The sequence below is a fragment of the Emys orbicularis genome, chromosome 2 (genome assembly GCF_028017835.1).
Source record: "Emys orbicularis isolate rEmyOrb1 chromosome 2, rEmyOrb1.hap1, whole genome shotgun sequence".
NCBI classification, from domain to species: domain Eukaryota; kingdom Metazoa; phylum Chordata; order Testudines; family Emydidae; genus Emys; species Emys orbicularis.
The window spans coordinates 92,959,978-92,981,328 of record NC_088684.1 but is presented as its reverse complement, the minus strand read 5'-3'; the positions used below and the strand labels follow the sequence as shown (position 1 = coordinate 92,981,328).

The 21,351-nt window shown below is 40.2% G+C and overlaps 1 protein-coding gene across 2 annotated transcripts; it reads right to left on the bottom strand.

Annotated features, from left to right (window-relative positions):
* Nucleotides 1-1,387: 1,387 nt before the first annotated feature.
* LDLRAD4 (low density lipoprotein receptor class A domain containing 4) lies at nt 1,388-18,849 on the bottom strand. 2 transcript variants are annotated; one of them, XM_065399183.1, is made up of 4 exons: nt 18,759-18,849; nt 14,859-15,013; nt 3,553-3,606; nt 1,388-2,432 (listed from the first exon to the last, which is right to left on the bottom strand). In XM_065399183.1, exons 2-4 carry the CDS (start codon nt 14,961-14,963, stop codon nt 1,890-1,892), a joined length of 702 nt encoding a protein of 233 aa, XP_065255255.1. In that variant the 5' UTR covers nt 14,964-15,013; nt 18,759-18,849; the 3' UTR covers nt 1,388-1,889. The 2 variants fall into 2 exon arrangements, with proteins under 2 accessions (XP_065255255.1, XP_065255256.1); XM_065399184.1 differs by lacking the exon at nt 18,759-18,849 and adding an exon at nt 17,960-18,204.
* Between the last annotated feature and the right edge of the window lie 2,502 nt (nt 18,850-21,351).

Here is a 21,351-nt window from a genome sequence, read left to right as displayed (position 1 = left end):
CACAGAAATCCAACCTCCAGCAATTGAAACAGGTGCTGTACAGTACAGTACTTTTCTGCAGTGCATTTGATGCACTCGTTGGTTGCTGCTGTTAACAAAGCACTAGGCTTAAGACTGTAGAAAAAGTGAGACCTTACAGTGAAAACTCTACTACACATATATATTAGGAATATTAAAACTAAGACTCTAAAGATTCTTTTTTGCTTTTAAAGTCCATTTCCAAAATGCATTTTAAGTGCATATTGTGCTTTTTCTGTGTGCTCTTGAAGTCACTACCACCATTCTTCAATTGCCTTCCAATTCTTACATTAACTTCGGCAGAGAAGCTAACCATGGAAAGAAAGTAAAACCCTAGGCAACATTCGACAGGCAGACACATATCTTCCAACTACTTTAAGACGAGTATTACAAAAATAGGGCCAGATCCTACACTCCCAAACGTGAGTAATCTTTACACATGTGCCTAGTCCCATTGGGCTCAATGGGATTACGTGCATGAGTAAGGGTTTGCAGGATCAGGCCCAGAGGAAAAGGCTAATGGCTTACAGTGAGATTAACCGGGGCTCCCAAGTCACTTCCAATGGCTTTCAAATGCTGCAGAAACCATTGCCAATATCACTAGCACTGTAAAAAGTATCAAATGTGTTGCAGAAACTGCATAGGAGGGGGTATGGTTACTGAGGTCCACTTGCTTAAACAGGATGGATCTCAGTAGAGAATTTAAATAGAAACTGGACAGTCAAATGCACAAGAAAGAGTCACTTATTTTAACTGCATTCGGGGGGGGACGGGACAGAACCACCTTGCATTTTTAAACAATTTATTGCATAACGTCAGGATATGTGACTAAATATATTTCAGGCTACACTGAAGACAAAATCTCTAAAACCTTAAGTATTAACGATACTGCATTGTGAAAAGGAAAAAAAAAGGACAGTGCTTTGTTAATAATTAATATAAATTAGTATGTTTTGCTTTAAATGAAACAAATGGCATAAACTGTGTAATAGCTAAAACAACCTAAGTGATGTGAAATGCTGGAATTTCATGTTTGCTTACTTCCATCCAAAAGTCTCCAAGACACTTCATTGATGCACTGTTATTTTAATGCAAATTACTGCAAAGATAATAACATGTTAAGTGTCCCTGTATTTCCTGATTTATGTAAGTCAATAGGTGTTAGGCTAAATTCAACAATCCCCTTTCAGTGACAAATACCAGGTGGGGCAAACTCCTCCAGATTACTTCTGGGGTCTAATCATTATTCCACAGGTTTTGAAAAGACAACATATAGAAGAACTTCACGTAAAACAGTTCCCTCATATATATATTTTTTAAAACATTAAGATAGTGCAACTTTTTAAAACACATTTTTCACAACACAAATTAACTCCTTGCATTCATCTAATTTCTCAACTTTACACCTTGGCACACAAAACAGGAATTTTGATTCATATAAAAAAAATTCCACGCCTTGGGAGAAAAAAGCAAACTGGCCGATTCTTCTCCCGTTTACCTAGCAAAACTTTCTTCTCATTTTCTTCTCTCTGCCATTCAGTTAATATAAAACAGGCTGTACAAGCCTAATTTCTGTGCTAAGTTTCCTTTTAGAATTAAATAATTCAAATAGTTTATTTAAAAAAAATAATATATATTTTCCCCAAAACACTGCTCATGGCCAAACTGAATGGAAGTTTGTATTATCTCAATCCACTTTGCATGCAATTCCCCTGAAAGGAATCAGAAACAAAGAACTGGTTTGCACGTTTGGTTTTACTAAGTTGTACCACGTGTAACTTAACAACATTGTGCACAGGAATGTGGGGATTTTCCTCCACATTCCTGTTTGATTCTCTTGTCTTCAGTTCAAGTGCACCTGGGAAAGTAACTTAGACAAGGTTTCCTGGTTTCCTGTCTTTGCCTTTAATAGGGACTATTGTGCTCTCTGAATTGTTCTGCTGAAACTGAAGTCTGCTCCCCCTCTGTGATGAAGGAGGCGCATTGCTGTGCTGGTGATGGAAAAAAGAGGAGCCTGGGTAATTACCCATGACCTCACTGTATGTTGGGGGTGGTCCTTCCATCCTTCCATTACTGCTGTAGTTGGTTGCACTTATGCCCGAATTGCTGCTTGGTGGGCATGGGCCCCCGTTGTACATTGAAATGTCTATCAAGTCACTGTCAAAAATGGTTCTGTTGGGTGGTGCCCTGACAGACTCTCGATTGAGTTCCATCTGCTGTTCTGGGTCCCGGAGCTGCAGTGTGCATGGCCCTTGGTATGGTGGTGGCTCTTCTCCATCAGAGAGGGAGATGGTCGGAGGAAGGTCAATCTCGTGCTGCATGTAAGGGTAGGTTGGCTGGAAGCGACTGAAACGGTCCCGCTGCATGAATGATGGAGCGGTAAACCTGTCCCTGGACCTTGGGGCATACATGATCTGAAAAGGTAAGAGGGAGCTGTGAATCCACTTCCAAGCATCACCCAGCAAAACATTATGAGTATTAATTATTTATCAAGGGCCAACAAAGAGAAAATGGTCCCTGCCTCAGGGAGCTAACAAGCTAGCTCAGACACAGATTAAACAAGTCAGATGCACACACAGTCACACGCAGCTCATGGAGACATTCCCAAGATAGCTTTAATCTAGCTAGTTTGGGCACCAGAGCAACGAAGCTTCAGCAGCACTTGCTTCAGCACAGGCCCATGATAATTACTTGCGCGGCTAGCCTGTGCTGAAGCTCATACTGCTGCAGCTTCACTATTCTGGTACCTGAGATAGCTAGACCAAAGCTAGCTCGGAGATGTCTACACAAGCTGCAATCATACCCTATGATTGCAGTGTGGAGACACACGCCCATCAGTGGTGGTGTGAGTTGGAGGTACGGTAAAAATCCAGAAGAAGTAATTTGTGAATGGCTTTAAAAATGAAGTGTGTTCCCTAAAGGGTATTAATCCCCCACCTCTTTGTCAAGTTATAAAAATGTTCACGGGGGGGGGGGGGGGGGGGAGAGGGATTCTACTTCTTTAAACATAAAACATTCCAGAAAAGTTATTTCTGTTTCCACCCCTGAAATAAATTAGTTGTGAACCTAAGAAAATATCCCAACATTGATTTTTGGCAATGAGAACCTTTCTTCCTACACAGATTAAAATCTTGCTTTGTAGGGGAATCCAGATGGTCATTTTAACTGAATTGAAAAAGGTCCAAGACATTCCACCATGAGAAAATGTCATCTGTTTCCTTCTACTCAACGCTTATCCAGGGCCCCAATCCCTTGCTCCGATGCAGAATCCTATTGATTTCATAGAGATCTTGTGTGAACTTACAATTTAAAGACAATGTTTCACATTGTCTAGTCAACAGCAGTTGTGGGGCCCCAGGACCTCTCAGGCCTAAAGTTATTAAATTATTGTTTTACTCTTTTGATCTATATTAAAAAAACTTAATTAACCAACTTGTAGGCAAGCCAACCAAACAATGGTTTTTGAGGGAGGGGAAATATATGTTAGAAGCAGTAACGCAAATCATTGAAGGTTACCAAGAAATTAAGCATTACCTCTGAAGCACCTTGTCGTGACACTGAGCTGTCTGAAGGCCACAAGCACCCTTCCTAGCAGGAGAAAGAAAACAGAAGAATATTAACTTCTTGCATAATTTTTATTTCAACATAAAAGAACTTTTCAGAACAATCAACTTGTACCAGTTGGTTACATTCATCAAAAGAAGCATTATTAAAAAGTAATAAGTAATAAAAGTAAAAGTATCACTTCTTCTACCGTGAAAACTGAACTCAGAACTAAGCCAAAAACACAGAAAGCAAACGTAAGTGCAACATTCAAGTTAACCCATCTTTAACATTTGCTTTTTTTCATTTAGTACAAGCTTGCACATTCACCTGTTTTCCTTGAATTTCACATGACTTTCCTTACCTTTCTTGCAATACTATGGACTACTGCACAAGACTCAAATGATCATGAATCTAACGTTCATGATCTCATTGGTTAGTCTCTCTCTCGCTCCACATACACTCTTCCCCCATGAAATAATATTCTGAACCCAGGATCTCTTTGGCCAACCCAAGAGTATAGTGTACAGTTATGACCATTCAGGGTAAGCAAGGTTTCACGCACCAATTTCCATTCCTCAATCCCTTTCCCCAACTATCTCCCTGCTAAGGATTTTCTTTTGTATGCCACTAATGCGTTTTTGACACTTTAGAACATTAAGGGCAGAATGATAGCACGAACAAAAAATAAGAAAATGTCAATAAGGGAAAAGTGCTTAAGGTATATTGTTATTTCATTACATTTTTCTTTTCAGAGCAGCAATAACTACCTTAATGGCTTTATTTTACTTGAAAATATCACAGCTTAAAGGAATACAGCTTTCAGATAAATCCAAAAGGGACAAGAGAAGCTGTAAAGCACAGAAATGCAATCAAAATGTGGCAAAATAAAAATGTTATTTCTAAGAAGTAATTGGCTTTGCTGAAGCATATCAGTCATGATAACTTTCCTTGAACTAAATCAAGTTCTGTCATTATACAAATATAAGAAATGCCAGTAAAAGGAAAAAGCCATTTGTCCCTTTTGGGTTTATTGTAAATTTCACCTTCCTGCTTTTTCACCATGCCCCTCAATCCTCCTCTATGTAGAAAGCCCGGGAGCTCATTCATTTACATACTCTCTTCTTCAGTTCCATTCCCTGGTACCTTACGGCATGTTTATTCACTTTGCAGCAACTGTTCTGCCTCAGTTTTCCATTGCTCATTTTTAGCCTTTTCCAATGTGAGAAATGTGTACCTGCTTTCCTAATCCCTACAAGAAAGAAAGAAAGAAAGAGCACTGGCACATAGTTTGAATAGTGAGGGGGAACTGTGTCAGGGAGGAAGGGGTAAGACAAGGATAGTCTCCTGGGCTTGCACACAGCACTGAGTCAGGTTCCTTCTACATCCAGGGCTGAATAAGGGCTTATCTACATGGGAAGTTATACCAGTATAAGGTAAGGTATGAATTTACACTGGTATAACTATAGTGATTTAACTCCCTGGATGGACATTCTTATTGTAGAATAAGAGTGGCTTTTTCCAGTTTAGTATCAGAGGGGTAGCCGTGTTAGTCTGGATCTGTAAAAAGCAACAGAGAGTCCTGTGGCACCTTTAAGACTAACAGATGTATTGGAGCATAAGCTTTTGTGGGTGAATACCCACTTGCATCCGACGAAGTGGGCATTTACCCACGAAAGCTTATGCTCCAATACATCTGTTAGTCTTAAAGGTGCCACAGGACTCTCTGTTGCTTTTTCCAGTTTAGCGTATATCGTTTTGCAAGCATTTTAAACCAAATTGGAAAAGTCCACTCTTATCCAGAATAAGAGTGTTCATGCAGTGCAGAGAATTATACTAATATAACTTGTAGCAATTTACCTATACCAATATAATTATACTGATACGACTTTCCCATGTAGACAAGGCATAAAGTTAATCACATGGAAGGGGATGCAGGGAGAAAGTGAGTAGGATGTTAGTAAATTTCTGCTGCAATCAGCAGCTACTCCATGTGTAAGAACCTCCTGAAGAAGCAGAAAGAGATATGCTGCCCCACAAGAACAATTAGAAACAAATTTCATGACGCTGAAAAAATAAAATGCAAAAAAGGAGGGAAGGCGCCAAAATGGGAAAAGGGGAAGAGAAAAAAGTGAAAAACATAGAAACGAGAATGGGGGAGGGGAGGGAAAAGACAAGAGAGAAATAAATGCATGTGTACCGTCTTCTTTATAATTTTCTTTTATTAAATTTTATATATTAAATGGATATTGTAAGGTTTTGCAAACAAAAATCTTTTGTATTTAATATCAAGCACTAAATGTTTCTCACCCCTCTTATTAAGTACATTTCAGTTTGTTAGGTTCTTGCTCTTACCTATACCTATCCTATCTCATAGAACTGGAAGGGACCTTGAAAGGTCATCGAGTCCAGCCCCCTGCCTTCACTAGCAGGACCAAGTACTGATTTTTGCCCCAGATCCCTAAGTAGCCCCCTCAAGGATTGAACTCACAACCCTGGGTTTAGCAGGCCAATGCGTACAGTTTTGTATTTCACAAAGAGATTTATCAGGCAGGTGACTTTTCAAGGCCATTTTTACATATTTTGTTTCCTGATGCCTCCAAAGTCACCCAGCTTCCTCAGTTTACAGTCAACACATCAACAAATTGGGGGGGGGGGGGGGGAAGGAATTTGTTGGAAGAGGTGTAATGGCTTCAATATTTTTTAATTAAACCAAGGTAAATTAGAAGCACAAAATTATGATTAATAAAAATTAAGAGACTACAATGAGGCAAAAACGTCTGACTGGCTCCACATTTCAAAAAGGAATATTTCTAGTGAGACTGAAGAAAGACTCCCTTTCAACTGATGGACATTCTCAACCAACTGCATCAAATCCTCTGTTGCTTTGGGAACTTCTGAATGATTTTTGTTTCTGTTTTTTTGGTGGGGGTTTTGCTAGTTTGCCATTTATCGCGGGGACTGCAGAAATTCTATATTTACTCTGGGTTTGCTTCGATATCATTTAAATAGATTATCCCCCTATCCCACCCCCCACTTTTAAGTTTCAGGGCTGATCTGTCTGAGAGACTCTCTTTTTGTCATGCACTATGGATGTTTACAATATTACGCAGCAAGTCTGGCAGACAACCAGAACGAGAACCCTGATCTCAGTTCAGTACTGTACTTTCTCATGGCTTATCGTCACTATCCTTGGATGCAGGACCGGCGCAACCCATTAGGCGTCCTAGGCGGTCGACCACATTTGGGGGGCGGCGACCGCAGCGGCCAGATCTTCGGCCGCCCCAGTCGTCGTCGGTATTTCGGGGGCGGGACCTTCCGCCGCCTCTGTCAGGGGCAGTATTTTGGGGGCGGGACCTTCCGCCGCCTAGGGCGGCAAAAAAGCTGGCGGCGCTCCTGCTTGGATGCCAGTGAAAGTTTGGTTCATCGGGTATAACCAACATTAAGGCTGTTCCCTTCAATGCACATGACATGAGGGCACTGGGATGGACTTGCCTCCATTAGCAAAGAGCGTGGGAGAGAGAAATAGGAGTGTAAATTAGGAGAAGGAACCCAAGCAAAAAGGCCTAAGGCTGGAAACTCCACCATTACCCCAAAGTCTAGAGCAATGTTTCCAGTAGAATATATTTTGAAAATGTTATGTTACCATGCTTACAGTAGACAGGCATATCATACATACAGACAATAGTGACCGCTGAGAAGTCAAAGCCCTCCTTTCTTTCTGAAATTACGTCTACACTGTGCACCTTACAACGGCGTGGCTGTGCCATTGTATGGTGCGCTGTGTTGCCGCTCTTTGACACCAGGAGAGAGCTCTCCCGGTGACAAAATAAAACCACCCCAACGAGCGGCAGTAGCTTCGGGGCCGGGAAGCCGCTGAAGCGCTGTCCACACCGGCACTTTTCGTCATTAAAACTTTTGTCATTCAGGGGTGTGTTTTTCACACCCCTGAACGACAAAAGTTTTAACAATGGAAGTGCAGTTTAGAGATGGCCTAAGATTACTATTCCTTCCTCCCACCCAAACTGTGCAGCCACACTTTTTGCAGATGAAATTTTTCTGAGTGTAGTTTTTAATTTTGACCCTAGGTGGCAGTAACAGGTTGGAGTTAGAGCCTCAGTTTTCTGACTGGTTTTAGGAATAGCCAACACACACTAGTTCTCTCCACAATCTATTTCTTCTTTGGAGGCACAGACTGTCATATTTCTTAATGATCGCCAACACTTCCCCTTTAGAACATAAGCAAAGCAAAACTGTTGTATGCCCCAATAGAACAAGCAAACATTACAGCAAGATTTCTCTCTCCCTTAGAAATCCTATTTCCTAAGTGAAAGCACAGTGATGGTGTTCTGCACAAGGCTGTGCAATGACAAAGAGACAGGGTACTGGGATGGTAAGGGGAAAATTAATCAGGGAAAGAACTGCATTTATACTTGTCTTCTGACTAGCTATAGCTAGCAGAAATAATGACTATGAATACACTTAAAGCTTTTACATCCTTGGACTTCACAGTACATTATTGTACAAGCATTCGCTAACCTTCAAGTCGTCCCTTAAGGTGAGTGAATATTATTATCCTCACTTTGCATTTGAAGAATAAGAAATGACTTCCTCAAGGCCCCTCATCGAATCAGTGGCAGATTAGAATCCAGGAGTTCCTTGCTGCTTGTCCCTGGACTATACTGCCCCCATTAAAGGAGATGCGGTGCCTTTATTAGGTAGGCTTCAAACAATAATGGCCAGAACACTCCAATAAATGAGTAACTTTTGAAACAAAATGTTGTGGTTTTATGTTTACTCCTATCACAAAATCACCAAACAATTTCTCATAACTGGCTAACTCTGCTTAGCAACTCATGGGCTAGAGGCCTCTTTCGGACATTGGGACCGGAAGAGGTGGCATACAAGACCCAATTCCTCCCACCTTATGGATGAGGGAGAAAGGAAACTCAGCCCAATTCAAATTAGAGTCCCTTCTTGGAGTACATCTTGAGAAGCATAGATGAGCCAATCCCCCTGCACTCCAGCAGCAATCAGAGAGCAAAGGCAATACATGTCCAATCCCCTCCTGACAACTTTGGGATACTGCAAACTGCAACGCCAACCCTGCACACTAGAGTTAATAAAGAGGGCAATGAGGGTGAACTACATTGCTATGCTCTGGTGATAAAGTTATACCGTTGGCACTTATTTCTTGTGGCTGTTATCTGGGAACTTATTCCCATTGGGTTTCTTTTATTTCTGAAGTTAAAATAATGGAAGGAAAAATAGGTAATGCTGGGCTGCCAGCAGTGGCTAGAACTAGTAATGCTAATGCAATAAAAAAAGGAAATACAATTTAAAGGGGATCATTCGAAGCCAAAGTTTGACATCGCCAAGCCAAGCCCTGGAGTTTTCATATTATTTAACAGTTTCTTTTGTTGTTGTCATCCTCGTTCCATGCAGGCCAGGACTGCTGTTTGTTGCTTTTCTCCTGAATTGGCTGTTCCAGCTAAATTCAGGAAGAGCCCAGTGCTTTCACAACGGCTTTCCTGGGACAGTGTCTCAGAGTACCAGGTAGGCATGATCAATATACATACTAATGAAAGCTGACTGGCTCTAACAGCTCTGCCTCTCACAGAGATTGGAAGCAGGGATGCTGGGGCCAATCATTTGCCAGTGTCTTGCATGACACATTTTTTGCTGCCAGGAGTGGGCCTGGGGCAGTGAAAGTGTTCAGAACTCTTTCAACGTCCATTTTAGATCAGTGGTGCAGAGAGAGAGAGAGAGAGAAATCAACATTGGAATGTCAGAAGTTTGCGAAATGTCCTCTCACATGTCGTTTTCAAAATCAACTTTCTCCCCATGTCCCCACTGACAATGCTGCTTATTCCACTATGGGTTAACCACCAGAGGGGAACGTTTATATTTAGTTCCTGGCCTTGCAGATAGGAGAGTAGGGTTGCCACCCTGAGCCAGTGTCTCTGGTTACATTCTCATGGAATCATTTTGATTTACCAAGAAGGCTGAAATTTCAATTCTCACAGGACATCGACCCACAATTCTCTGTTCCATAATTTAGATCCAAAAAGATGTCAGCTGCACCGTAGGCTGGTGTACCCCTAAAAGGCCACCATACAGCTGTGTTCTGAGAACCCCCATACTGCTGATAGAAGTAGTCAGCAGCACATGAGATGTTACAGAGTATGAAGTTGGCTGATGGCACTCTGCTAGCAAACAGCATTGGGCCTGCTCCTGGCTGTGTGAGCACTAATTTCCTTCCCACAGGATGGTACATATTATATAACATTTGCCTTCCCACTCACCTTTGATTTTGTATCCAAGCACTGCTTATCCCACTATTGGTTGACCAGCAGGGGGAAACATTTAATATTTAATATGTAGTTAATCATAATGTCTGTACAATTAAGTACTACCTTGCCATTTTAGGTCACCTGTACAATACAAATCCAACCATGTCAGGGAGCCCATTTACAACATGGCTGTCCCTTAACACAGTATAACCCTGCAGCATAGGTGAGACCTAACTCTGTCCCTAAAATCATATGCAAGTTTGGGTTATTTCCATTATGATTTGAAGTCATGGTTAGGTTCCATCTACACTAAAGAATAGTGTTTTTAAGCCACCCTGGCAGATAGCAGGATTGGTTATGCAGTAGAACCTTAAACATCTGCCTGAAGCAAAACTTCTATGGAAAAATCATGTATCTGTGGGTCTGATTTAGACACATGTGATGTTTTCAGCACATTAAATCAAGACAATTTAAACATTAAGAAGAGTAGAGGAAAGGCTGGAGAAGAGTAAGACAAAAGAAAAGAAAGCAGAGAATTGATGGGTACACAGGAAAGCGCATTTCAACCTGAACACTGAGACAGTCAGTTATCAGCACTTTTTTTTAAAGAGCCACTGACATTTTCCAGGACTAGTCCCTTTTTGTCCTTTGAAAAGCTGGGATGTCAGTTTTGACAACTCTTGTGATCTTATTGCAAATCTTGTGATATTTGGTGTTATTTTTAATGCCCAACTGCATGAATCAAGAGATTGTATGAGAATTCCAATTAAAAAAAATAAGTAAGTTTCTGGCCCTCAAGTTTGCAAAGGAAATCTTGAAAACGTGAAGCAAGTGCATTCTCTCTGTAAAGACTTCAAAATCAGAAGGCAAACAAAAATAACACAAAATGTATTTTTTTTAAAAAGATCCAATGACTTTTAAGCCAATCTCATGATTTTTAAACACTTGAGGCTGGCAATAATAGAAAGAAGAGTTTTAATCTATTAATTTCAATAGTGTTGTTGTTTTTTTGGAAAGACCTGAATAAAAAACATGAGCTATCTGGGTTTCTAGTCTTTGTGGCATCAGAAACCTGTGTGATCTTGCTACAGTTCAGACATTAGCAGCACCAGGACTGGTTGTGATAAAAGGAGCAAATCTAAGACTTATGCAAATATGAACTCATATGAAAATACCATCAGAGCTGTCCAGTGTATAGAATTCAAATTAAAACAAAAGGGGCTATGATTCTGCCCGCAGTTACATCTGTGCAATCTCAATGAAGTTAATAGGATTGCCTGGATGTAAGGAAGCAACAGCAGAAATTGGACGAAGTTCATTGAAACAGAGAAATGATCAACTGCATAATTTTATTTTTAAAAATAATTCTTCTATGAAAATACTGAACTGACACTCTTTTTAGTTACTGTTGCTCAGAAACAGCAAAGGGCTGAGCCAGAGTGATGTGCACCTTCTTTAGCAATTAGTAGTCAGTAAGTATTCTAAATCCATTCTCAGTCTGCGCACCTTAATCATTGCTCCCATGACAGAGAACCCAGTTATCATCATCAATTAAAAGAGAACAAGACCTGAAAAATACCTAAAGGGACACTGCCAGGTTGAAAACCTATATACAGAATTAAAAAAAAAAAATTGTGACTTCTGTTACTTTTCATCATTGAAGCTGTTTGTTTACCTTGTGCATTTCACTCAGTTTAGACAATGAAAACAGACTACTCATTTTCAGTGTTAGTTCACTCAATAGTGCATTTTCTGGTTTTCATGAACTGGCACAATCCTTCACTGCCTGGACTGTGAACATTGCAGGGGAATGTTTATTGTTTTTAACATAACTGTTTCTATTGGAAATTCTTTCAAGTTTTATAGACATGTGCCTAAGGATACGTCTACACTGCAATGTAAGCCCAGGGTTAGTAGAACTCAAGTTAGCAGACCCTGGGTTTGTTAACCTAGTGCTAGAGCATCTACATTCATTTGTAACCCCAGGTCAGGAACTGAAACTCTGGATCCCAACCTGGGGCTCCAGCATTTACACTGCATTATGTGGACCTGTGTCCAACCATCCATATCCCAGATTTCCTAGTGCCCTTCCAAAATATGGCTGCTCTAGCCCTTTGTTTGTGGTGCAGTGTGGAAAACTTGACTGTCCAGAGAACAAAGAAAGTCGGCCCATGGGATTGTGGGATACTTTTGGCGGATTCCTACAGCATGAAGCCGGTGGGGCTGTGTCTACACTGCAAAGCAACAGGGCTTGAAACCTGGGTCCCAGCTTGACTCAGACCCTCCACTGCCATGGGGTTCTTGGACTTTGGGGCCGAGATCTGGGTTAGCGCAATTTGTGTGTAGACGGAAGGGGGTTTAGGCTTGAGCCTCAATTTGGATCCCAGGCTTAGATTGCAATGTAGACATACCCCAAGTGTTTGCAGGATCAAACTTGGATCTGATCCAAAGCCCACTGAAGTCAATGGGAGTGTTTCTGTTGACTCAGTGAGCTTTGGATCAGGCCTTAGTTAGGGACCATCCAAGTAGCATCACCTGTTGGGCCCTACAAAAATAGCAAAATCATTTGAAGTAAAGTTCTTGGCTGAATAGAAACCCAAATGAACAATGATGACAACCCCATCCCAGAAAGTTTCTTGACTCTTTCCAGCCACTGGCCTGGGATTGTCATTATTTAAAAGGGTATCATCAATCAGAAATTTAGTTATTATGTTAAAAATTGTTTCAGGCATGATACCTGCTCCTCTCTCTCCAGTGCCAAATTACATTTTCTTATTTACAAAAATATGTTTTTCTCTCCATAGTTCCTATGACCAAGGCCCACCCAAACAACAGGGGATATTGACTATAAAAGAGAAATCTTGAAATGGACTATTGTACACATTTGACACCACTCGGCATTAAAAAAGGGGGGAAAGAAAAAATATTTCGTAACCTCCTCTAGTTATTTCAGCACTTGTAGCAATTGTAGGTAAACAATCACACTTCTGTCTGAAAAAGTTTAAGTTCACGGTGTTCATTTAAGAAAAATCCTCAAATTAGTCTAAATGATTTCTCCAGACAGTAAGGAGTATGTGAGGGCAAAGTTTTAAGAGCTCTGATTTTGTTTTAACCCAGTTAGAATACAATATTCCGGAGGTACCTTGTGAGAGGGAACATGTCTACAGCATGTACTCTCAATAAGACAGTTTCTCTCCTCCTTCTCTTAGGTGCAAGAACAAATAGATCCCCCAGATACCACCAGAATGTAGATGGTCTGCAAAGAAGAACTCCAGGGACAATAAGTTTACCATATTTCAGGACTACGTTGTCTTCTCATGACACTAACATCATAATGTGTGTGTTGGCAGGGAATATATTTTGAGATGCTTATAGCATCTGTTTGCCTAGGCTATAGGATATAAAATAGCCCCCTCAGAACCAAAAACATCTGCAAAAAAACAAAGAATGCCATTCGTCCTACCAAAGAAGCATTTACTAGGGCCTTACTACATTGTTTTAAAATGACACCATGAGTGAGAGGACCAGGTGGAAGAGTGGATCAATGCTGACTTAGGTCACCCATTTGATAGTGTCAGGCTTAGTCCCCATTCACCTACAAATACAAAATCACTACACATGTTGAGACAGTGTCTCTCTCTGCTCAGAAGAGGTCCATCACCAGAGCAGCAGGGGCTGGTACTGGTGGGGAGTGAGAATGCTGTCACTGAGTCTAACCCTAACTAGTGTAATTCATCCATCATTTCCGTAAGTTCTAACTTCACTCAAAAACATAAAACTGGGACTTTATGCAAATGTTTTCCCTTTGGATCAACTGTATAACCATGTTACAAACAGATGTAAAAAGAAGCAAGTTCTTGGGTGGCTCAGTCAGTTGGAAAGGGGATACACCTCTAGTCACTGGTTTGAAACCAGCCCAATGCAGTAGTGGTTGAAAGTCATCATCATCTGATGGACATTGGATGTTCAATGGCATGTGAAATAAGGTTGTGTTTTCAACCCAGTTCCTGAGGGGGTATGCTGTCTTTATCACAAAAACTATCATCATAAATGGCATTCTTACTGCCAACCTGAGCTCAAAGAGTAAGAGCTCAATGGGCACAGGTAGCAAGCTCTCCTTTCACCACTAGAGGTGCTCTAGAAGACAGAAGGGAGACATGGGGTTACATGCAGGACCTTTGGTCTAAGTGTCAAACTCCTGGCATAAAATTCTAGCCCCATTGAAGTCAATGGGAGTTTTGCCATTGCCTTTAATGGATACTGGAAACATGAGGGGCATTAGTAGGGACTGCCTGCCTGCAACATCTCAGGACCCTCGATGCCACAGCTGCATGTGCTGCAACTCTGAAAATGACATTAAACTGAACAAGGGAGAGACCAGAGGAACCACAAAAAGGCAATTACTCAGTTATTGGGCCACATCAATGTCAGGACTCTCCTCAATTGGGGGATATATCATTTTCCTGATTTAAGACATTTGTTTGATGCCTTTCCCCCCTCCAGATGGCAGAGACAAGCCTGGGAGTGGAAGGGAATTAGCTGAGAGAAAAATGTCAGGCTTTTCACATTCTCCCCAGTAGCTGGTAAGGAGCTAACACTGCTGCATCTATTCTAAGGATAAACAGGAAATGACAAATCTTCCCAGGTCATCACTGCAACACCTTCCGTAAGGTGAAAATTTACTAAAAACTTGCAGTAGAAGCAGTAATCAGGGCTTTCACATTCTGACACCACCAGACAAATATGAAGCATGAAAAAGCTGCTATATAAAACACAGCAGTGCCTAAAAACAGCTGTGCAGTGAAACTCTAAAATCGGGCACTGATTTTTTTTCATTAATACACACAATGGCAAAAAACTAACTCACTAACAGAGAATAATAAAACTGATGCCAGAAGTTTTTCGCATGGCTGCCTATAAGCAGAACTTCATGTATTTTTAAGCTCTGAAAGAAACCAGCATGAATGAGGAGGAGGAGGATGGGATGAAGGAGGTTGGACTTACCGGCTGCAAAGTTTCTTCCTGCCTCCTGTTTTGGCTCTGTCGGTTGATGAAAGAGCGTGTTGAGAGTTTGTAATGGTTCAACAGGCAGATGATCACTATCACCATAACAGTTATCACCACGATTATAATGATTATCTGAACAAACTCCAGTTCAGCTGAAACAATGAAAGGGAGAAAAACCATCAGCCTGGACACAGAACATTCATTTTCTGCAACAATATTCTGCAAACATTCAGTATCTCACAACAACTGTCTCAACCTATTTATTGATGGCCATTTTAAAATGGATTAAAATATCAGTTTTGTCAAGAACTCTGCATCCCAACCAGAATGCAGAAAGCACATTTAAGCACTAACAGAGTTTAGGCCATTGGGTAGCTGCAAATCAAAGGTTAAGAGACTTCATGATGCAGCCTCCACAAAGGTAATTCTTCTCGAAGAAGACGCAGTCCTTTGGAAAATATAGTGATCCCAGCGGGAAAAGCTATTTTATTAACACCCTACAGAGTGAGGACAATCCTGGGATCTCCAGCAGCATCAGAGCTGATACTGCAGAGAGAAGAATCAAGACTTTGTTTCCAGTATCTCAGCCATGCTAACAATTTGCAGCTGATAGAACATAATTGAAAGAGTTAAAGTCTATGGGGAAAGCCCAGTCTTTAACTCGATCTGCGAACTCATATGAAAACTACAAACTGCCTGGTCTTCAGTAGGATTTTACCTTGAGTTACTGAGTTCTGGTACCCCAAACTAATGCAAAGTCCAACATGGTTAAAAATGAAAGCCAGCACAGACACGATTGAGGAAATGATGCTATTTACAAAGTAAACATTACAAAGTCCGCCATTTTGGCAAAAGACTAGCTCGTACCACCAAAAACTTGTTATTTAGAGGCAAAAACTTCCCTCACTTACACCCATGCAACCCCACTGGCTTTATTGAAGGAGCATGGGTGTGACTAAGGGAAGAATTTGCCCTTAGGAGTTATGCATTTGCTTACATTTCTATGGAAACAGTGCATCACTCACAAGGGATGCTCTAGTCTTCAAAGAGAATGTCTAGTCTATGGGAGCACATCTTTGGCTGCCACACAGGTAAAAAAGGAAAAGGGCACTTCTGAAAAATGACACCACCTAATTAGATGCCTGAATATGGATTTAGAGCCTAAATTTAGGCTTCCGATTTTAAAAATCTTGGCCAGGCAAAAAAGAAGCTAACAACATTAAAAGGCAGAAATTTAAATGCACTGGGGGGGAAAAGAGGACTTTTTTCCTTTTATGTCTTTCTTTTCCAGGGTGATTTTTAAAAGTTGAGTGAAAGGAAGATTGCTATATGTATTCTTCAAAATGTCCTGTATTGCAAATGAAAGCAAACCAAGCTTTTTAGCTTCTAAAATCTCTTCCAAACAAAACCATCACAAACCTTCAAGAAATGCAAAAAGGCAAGCATACTACCAGGTTATCAGTGCTAGCATGTAGTAATACCTGCTATATCTGCCTGTGCTACAAGGTTTTGTTACTTGTCAGAAGTTATCAATGAGCAAGAGCATACAAACAAAAGTCTAGCAGCTTAATTTCATTGCTAATCACAGTAGGTGTAACTGAAATTATTCCAAGATTAAAAGCTCCTTTAACAATGCAATTACATTTTTAATTTATTTTTTCTTTTCAGTTAAGTATAGACCATTCATTAAAAACACAATCAACTCCTACACACACTTTCATTCTTCAGTCTTTTATACCCTCCCATTACTCCTGCTAAGAACTCCACATACAACAATCAGTTTGTCAGTTTTTTCTCAGGTCATTGTACTGATAGCTAAAACATCTAAAAGCATGGAACACAGAATTACTTATGTGTTTTAGGATAAGGTCAATTTGCCTTAGGTCACAATTGCAGGTTACAAACTTGACACAGAAGACAGTTGCTATACTACAGAATATATAAAGGCTAGATATTTGAGCATCTGCACACCCACAACTTTTTTTTTTTTTTGCCTATATAATACTTCATTACTGTGGAAACTGTGAGACTGTTGCTAAAGGGCAACATGCAAAATGAGTAATGTTGATTTAGAGACTTTCCTAGAATGTAGAGATCACTGGAATGACATGTTAGTTCTATATCTGCCAAGGGCTGAGTCTTCCAAATTTATCGAGGGCCCAGTATTTCTATGAAAGGGCAGTACCGTCTTTCTCTGAATAAATGTTTCAGGATCTGAATCATTTGAGAGACTTACAAACAAAAAAATACAATCAAAATATGGTCACATATAATAAAACCACAGTATATTCTATTACAGCATGTACACACAAACTCTTTCCATATTTGGCTTTATGATGCAAAAATGAAAAACAGAGCATAAGAAAACACTCCATTAGATTTTCAAGGGTAGCAATTTCTTTTCAAAGGGTGGGGTGGGAGATATTTAATCTTTTCCTGTACCCAATTTGTCCCCCTGCTAGTTATTAGAACAGAAGAAAAAGGACAATAGCACAAGTAGTCTACATTTATTGACACAACTCAAGGCAATTAGTGCAGTTTCTGATGTATGCCAACATACAGTCAAGTACCCCCACACACCCCACCCAGGCTCTCCAGTTAACGGCAAACGTGAGAGGCACCTCACCCTAACCACCACCACCCACATCCCCTAGTAAAGCTTTTCTTCAAAAATTGAGCATGGAAAAAATTATATCTACCCACCCACACACAGGCATAAAGGAGTAATACAGTTTTTCCAGGGGAATATTTTTTTTTACTTCACAAATATGCAGCAAAAAAGGCAATTGTGTATTTATTGAAAACACCTTCCTAGGAGAATAAATTAAGAATAGAAGAGGGGATACATTAGCTTATTTGTATTCATGTGGGTAGAAATGCCTGGACCATTTTCCTAAAGAGATAGTTGTACAAACAACTGTGTGCATATATAATAGACTTCCTTCTATTTATACACCTCTCCTTATAAGAGTAGCTCTGAAACAGCAATATTGTAACTTGGCAGATCAGATAGAAGTCAGAGATCAAATTTACAATAATCTGATTCATGCAAATATATTAAATAAATATTTAAAAAATACAACCAAAAACTGGAGTACCTTTTTCCAATAACAGGTCTTTTAACTGAGCATCCTTCAACGCTGTACTGTTACGCTGTTCACTGGACATAATCGTGTCCTCTGGAAAAGGGATTCAAGCCTCTCTGTGAACCCCCCAGCAGACACAGCATCACCAGTCAGCCTCAGGTAAGTTCCATGCAGTGAGGCAATATCCTCTTGAGGCCGCTCACTCAGAGTTGCACAGTTACAGCTAGCTTATTTTCTGTCTGTGTGTGACTCTCTCTCACTCCACTGTATATCAGCAGGGCCCAGCCCAGGTGCTAGACAAAAAGCTGCGCTCAGACCACAGACTGTGGCTACCAATTATCAACTGCCATCAGCAGAGAGCAACATGTAATGTAACAGGAACTTGGTGCTGTTGTGGAAATAGATAGTCTCTCCAAGGCCTCATATCTTCAGGCCAGCTGAAACGGACTTTTACTCTTGTTTACTCAAAAATGTACATACATAGATTGCGTGTGTATTCATATATATATATATTTACACACACACACACACACACACACAGAGAGAGAGACAAGAAAAGAACTAGCATTTCAACGCTGACTAGTACAATCTTTTTGCTTCACACTAAACGTAAAACAAAAAAGGATTTTTAAAAAAAAATTAAAGAAAAAGAAAATCTGTAAAGCCCAACCAAATTGTTTCCCCCTTGATCCCTGTCAGAAGCCTTGTGCTATGTAAGCCTTGAGGGGAGGAAAATGGGAGGGAGAAAGGGAAGAAAACGAGCGAGAGAGAGCAGAGAGAGAGAGAAGTCAAAGAACGATGTATATCTTACCAGCGCCACACAGAGAACAGCTTCGTAGCTGTGCTGCTTTGCTCTTTAAACCAAGACTAGTTGACACTTAGAGGCTTCTAATTCTTCCGCATTTCTGATCCAGCACAATATGTGCGTCATTCCATGCCCAGAACACAGCACTCACTACTTTAGTCAAGACTGCTAATGCTCCCTCCCTCTGTCTCACTGTTTGCCAGAGGTCTCCAACTATTGGGAGTTGCTCACACATGCTCTTTTAACTAAGCTCCGCATTGGAAACTGAGGATGTCATAAGCACACTAGGAAACACTCTCTCTCTCTCTCTCACACACACACACACAGTTTTCTACTGTATGCTACTAACGTAAGCATAGTCGAAGCCTGGATGGAGATAAAAGCACTGTACTGCTAATCTTCCCTCCAAATCACACTCTGTGAACACAGTCATTTTCTCTGAACCTTATCAAGTGAAATAATGTTAACAAAAATTGTTTTAATTGACATTGGGTATGATACTTATTACATTCTATTCAGACATTTTATTATTTCTGATTTATCAACACTTTTCCCTTGTATATTCTGAGTGGTTCTAAATTTATAAATGCCAGCTATTGAAAAGAGAATATACTCATTCAAGCAATATATTTGCTATTTTTCCTCTTTATCCATCCAGACTGTGCTCTGTGTCCAGCTCACTCCAATGGACTTAAAAGGTATCAATGAAAACATTTATCGCCAAACGTATTTATTCCAGGCCTTTCCAGGGCTGACAGGTACAGAGCCATATAGAAAACATCTTTAGAAACTACCTGCAATGTTGTTATGTTATGTTGTAGGGAGAGTCATAGTGTAATTATGGCTTACAAAAAATAGGGAAATATCCTGGTGTAATATTGCCAAAGAACAACCATCATGAGAATTGTTTTGTAGCTAAAATAGAAGTTATTTTCCATTTTTAGTTTTGAATACCGGAGTAGCCATACTGGATCTGACCTTTGTAAATTAAATCAACTCATCCGCTTTCCAAATTTCAAGGAGTGGGAGAAAGGGAAGAATAGTAGTTTCTATCCACATTCCATTTTTAACAAGTTATTGGCATGTCTTGTTCTCAGTACAGCTTGTATGTGCACAACTATAGTTAATATTTAGTAACAGTGTTTCACCCCTGCCAGATATATAGGCTGACATATGATTGTCCTCCAGTAGCTTTTCAGCTCACTATTTTTAAAAATGCTTACAGAACCCCTAAATATGCCTGCATAGCCAGTTTGGTCAGTCCTCCTTCCTCCCATTAGTAATACTATTTATTTCTATTGCAATAGTGACCCGATCGATGCACCACCTGAGACTGGTTCTCCGTCATGCTAGACACTGTTCAAACACATGAGCATGAGACAATCCCTGCCTGACCATCTCACAATCCAAACAGACAAGACAGACAAGAGTGGGAGGGGAAACAGAGGTACAGAGAAATGAAGCCACTTGCTCAAAGTCACACAGCAGGTCAGTGGGACTGGGAATAGAACAGGTCTCCTATCCGCTAGGAACAGAACAGGTCTCCTGACCATAATGCCTCCCTGATTGCCTGGATTTGTAGTTTGTTAGCACTATATTTTTTTTGTAAGTGCTGATATTCAATACTGCCAGCCCCATTGCCCTAGTCCAGCAATGCACCTGAACACATACACAACTAAAGCACACTGATTAAAATAGTTGTGGGTTGGTAATGCATTGCAGAATATGAATTTGAGATTTATTACTTTAAGAATGTCAAGGATTCTTGCTTAGAATATATATACACCCACACCCCTATATATATATATATATAAAAAAAAAACACTGTGTTCGGGGGGGGGGGGGGGGAATGGTAATGGATCATATAAAATATTGTCCTGAGAGGTTAATGGAACATTAGAATAGGTTTTAAAACATATACTCATGAACTGCTGTCCAACTTGAATATTATCAACTGCAGCATTGCTAACAGTAATGAGCTACAGCAGTAGTAATAGAGGGAAGTAATATAATACAGGTCAACTTAAAGTTCAGAATCTTATCACTGGCTTTAAAGAATTAATTCTATAGATTGACCTATACATTTTATATATCCTTGTTGTGTGGTTTTGTAATCTTTCCTTTTGTGGGTCATCTGTGCCTGTTAACAGCTACTATTAAGGTCAATTGGCATTTCCATTATAAATTCCTGTATCCAGGGGTTTATAATTCAGCTATAAAAAATTTCTCTGGGTTGAAACTTGCTGCACAAAAGATCATCTCTGGACTTAAATTTTAAAATGACAAAGTTGATTTTAGAGAAACTTGGTTTAAAAAAATAAGTGGGAAATAAATTTATTTGGCAGTTTCAAATGCTTCCCCCCTTTGCTCTCCCACAACTGAAGAAACTGCTTTGAATGTTTAAGTGTCTCATGTTTGAATGGGTTTCTCTTCCAGTACAGAATAACTGCTTTTGTCATGGTGAGAATTAGGTGTGCAGAAAGCCTGATATGTCAGTTTCATCTATGCATTAAATATTGTACCCCCCAAAAAAAACATTATTTTAATTAAATGTTATTGTGCATGTGCACGCACCACCCACATGACAAACCATTATAGC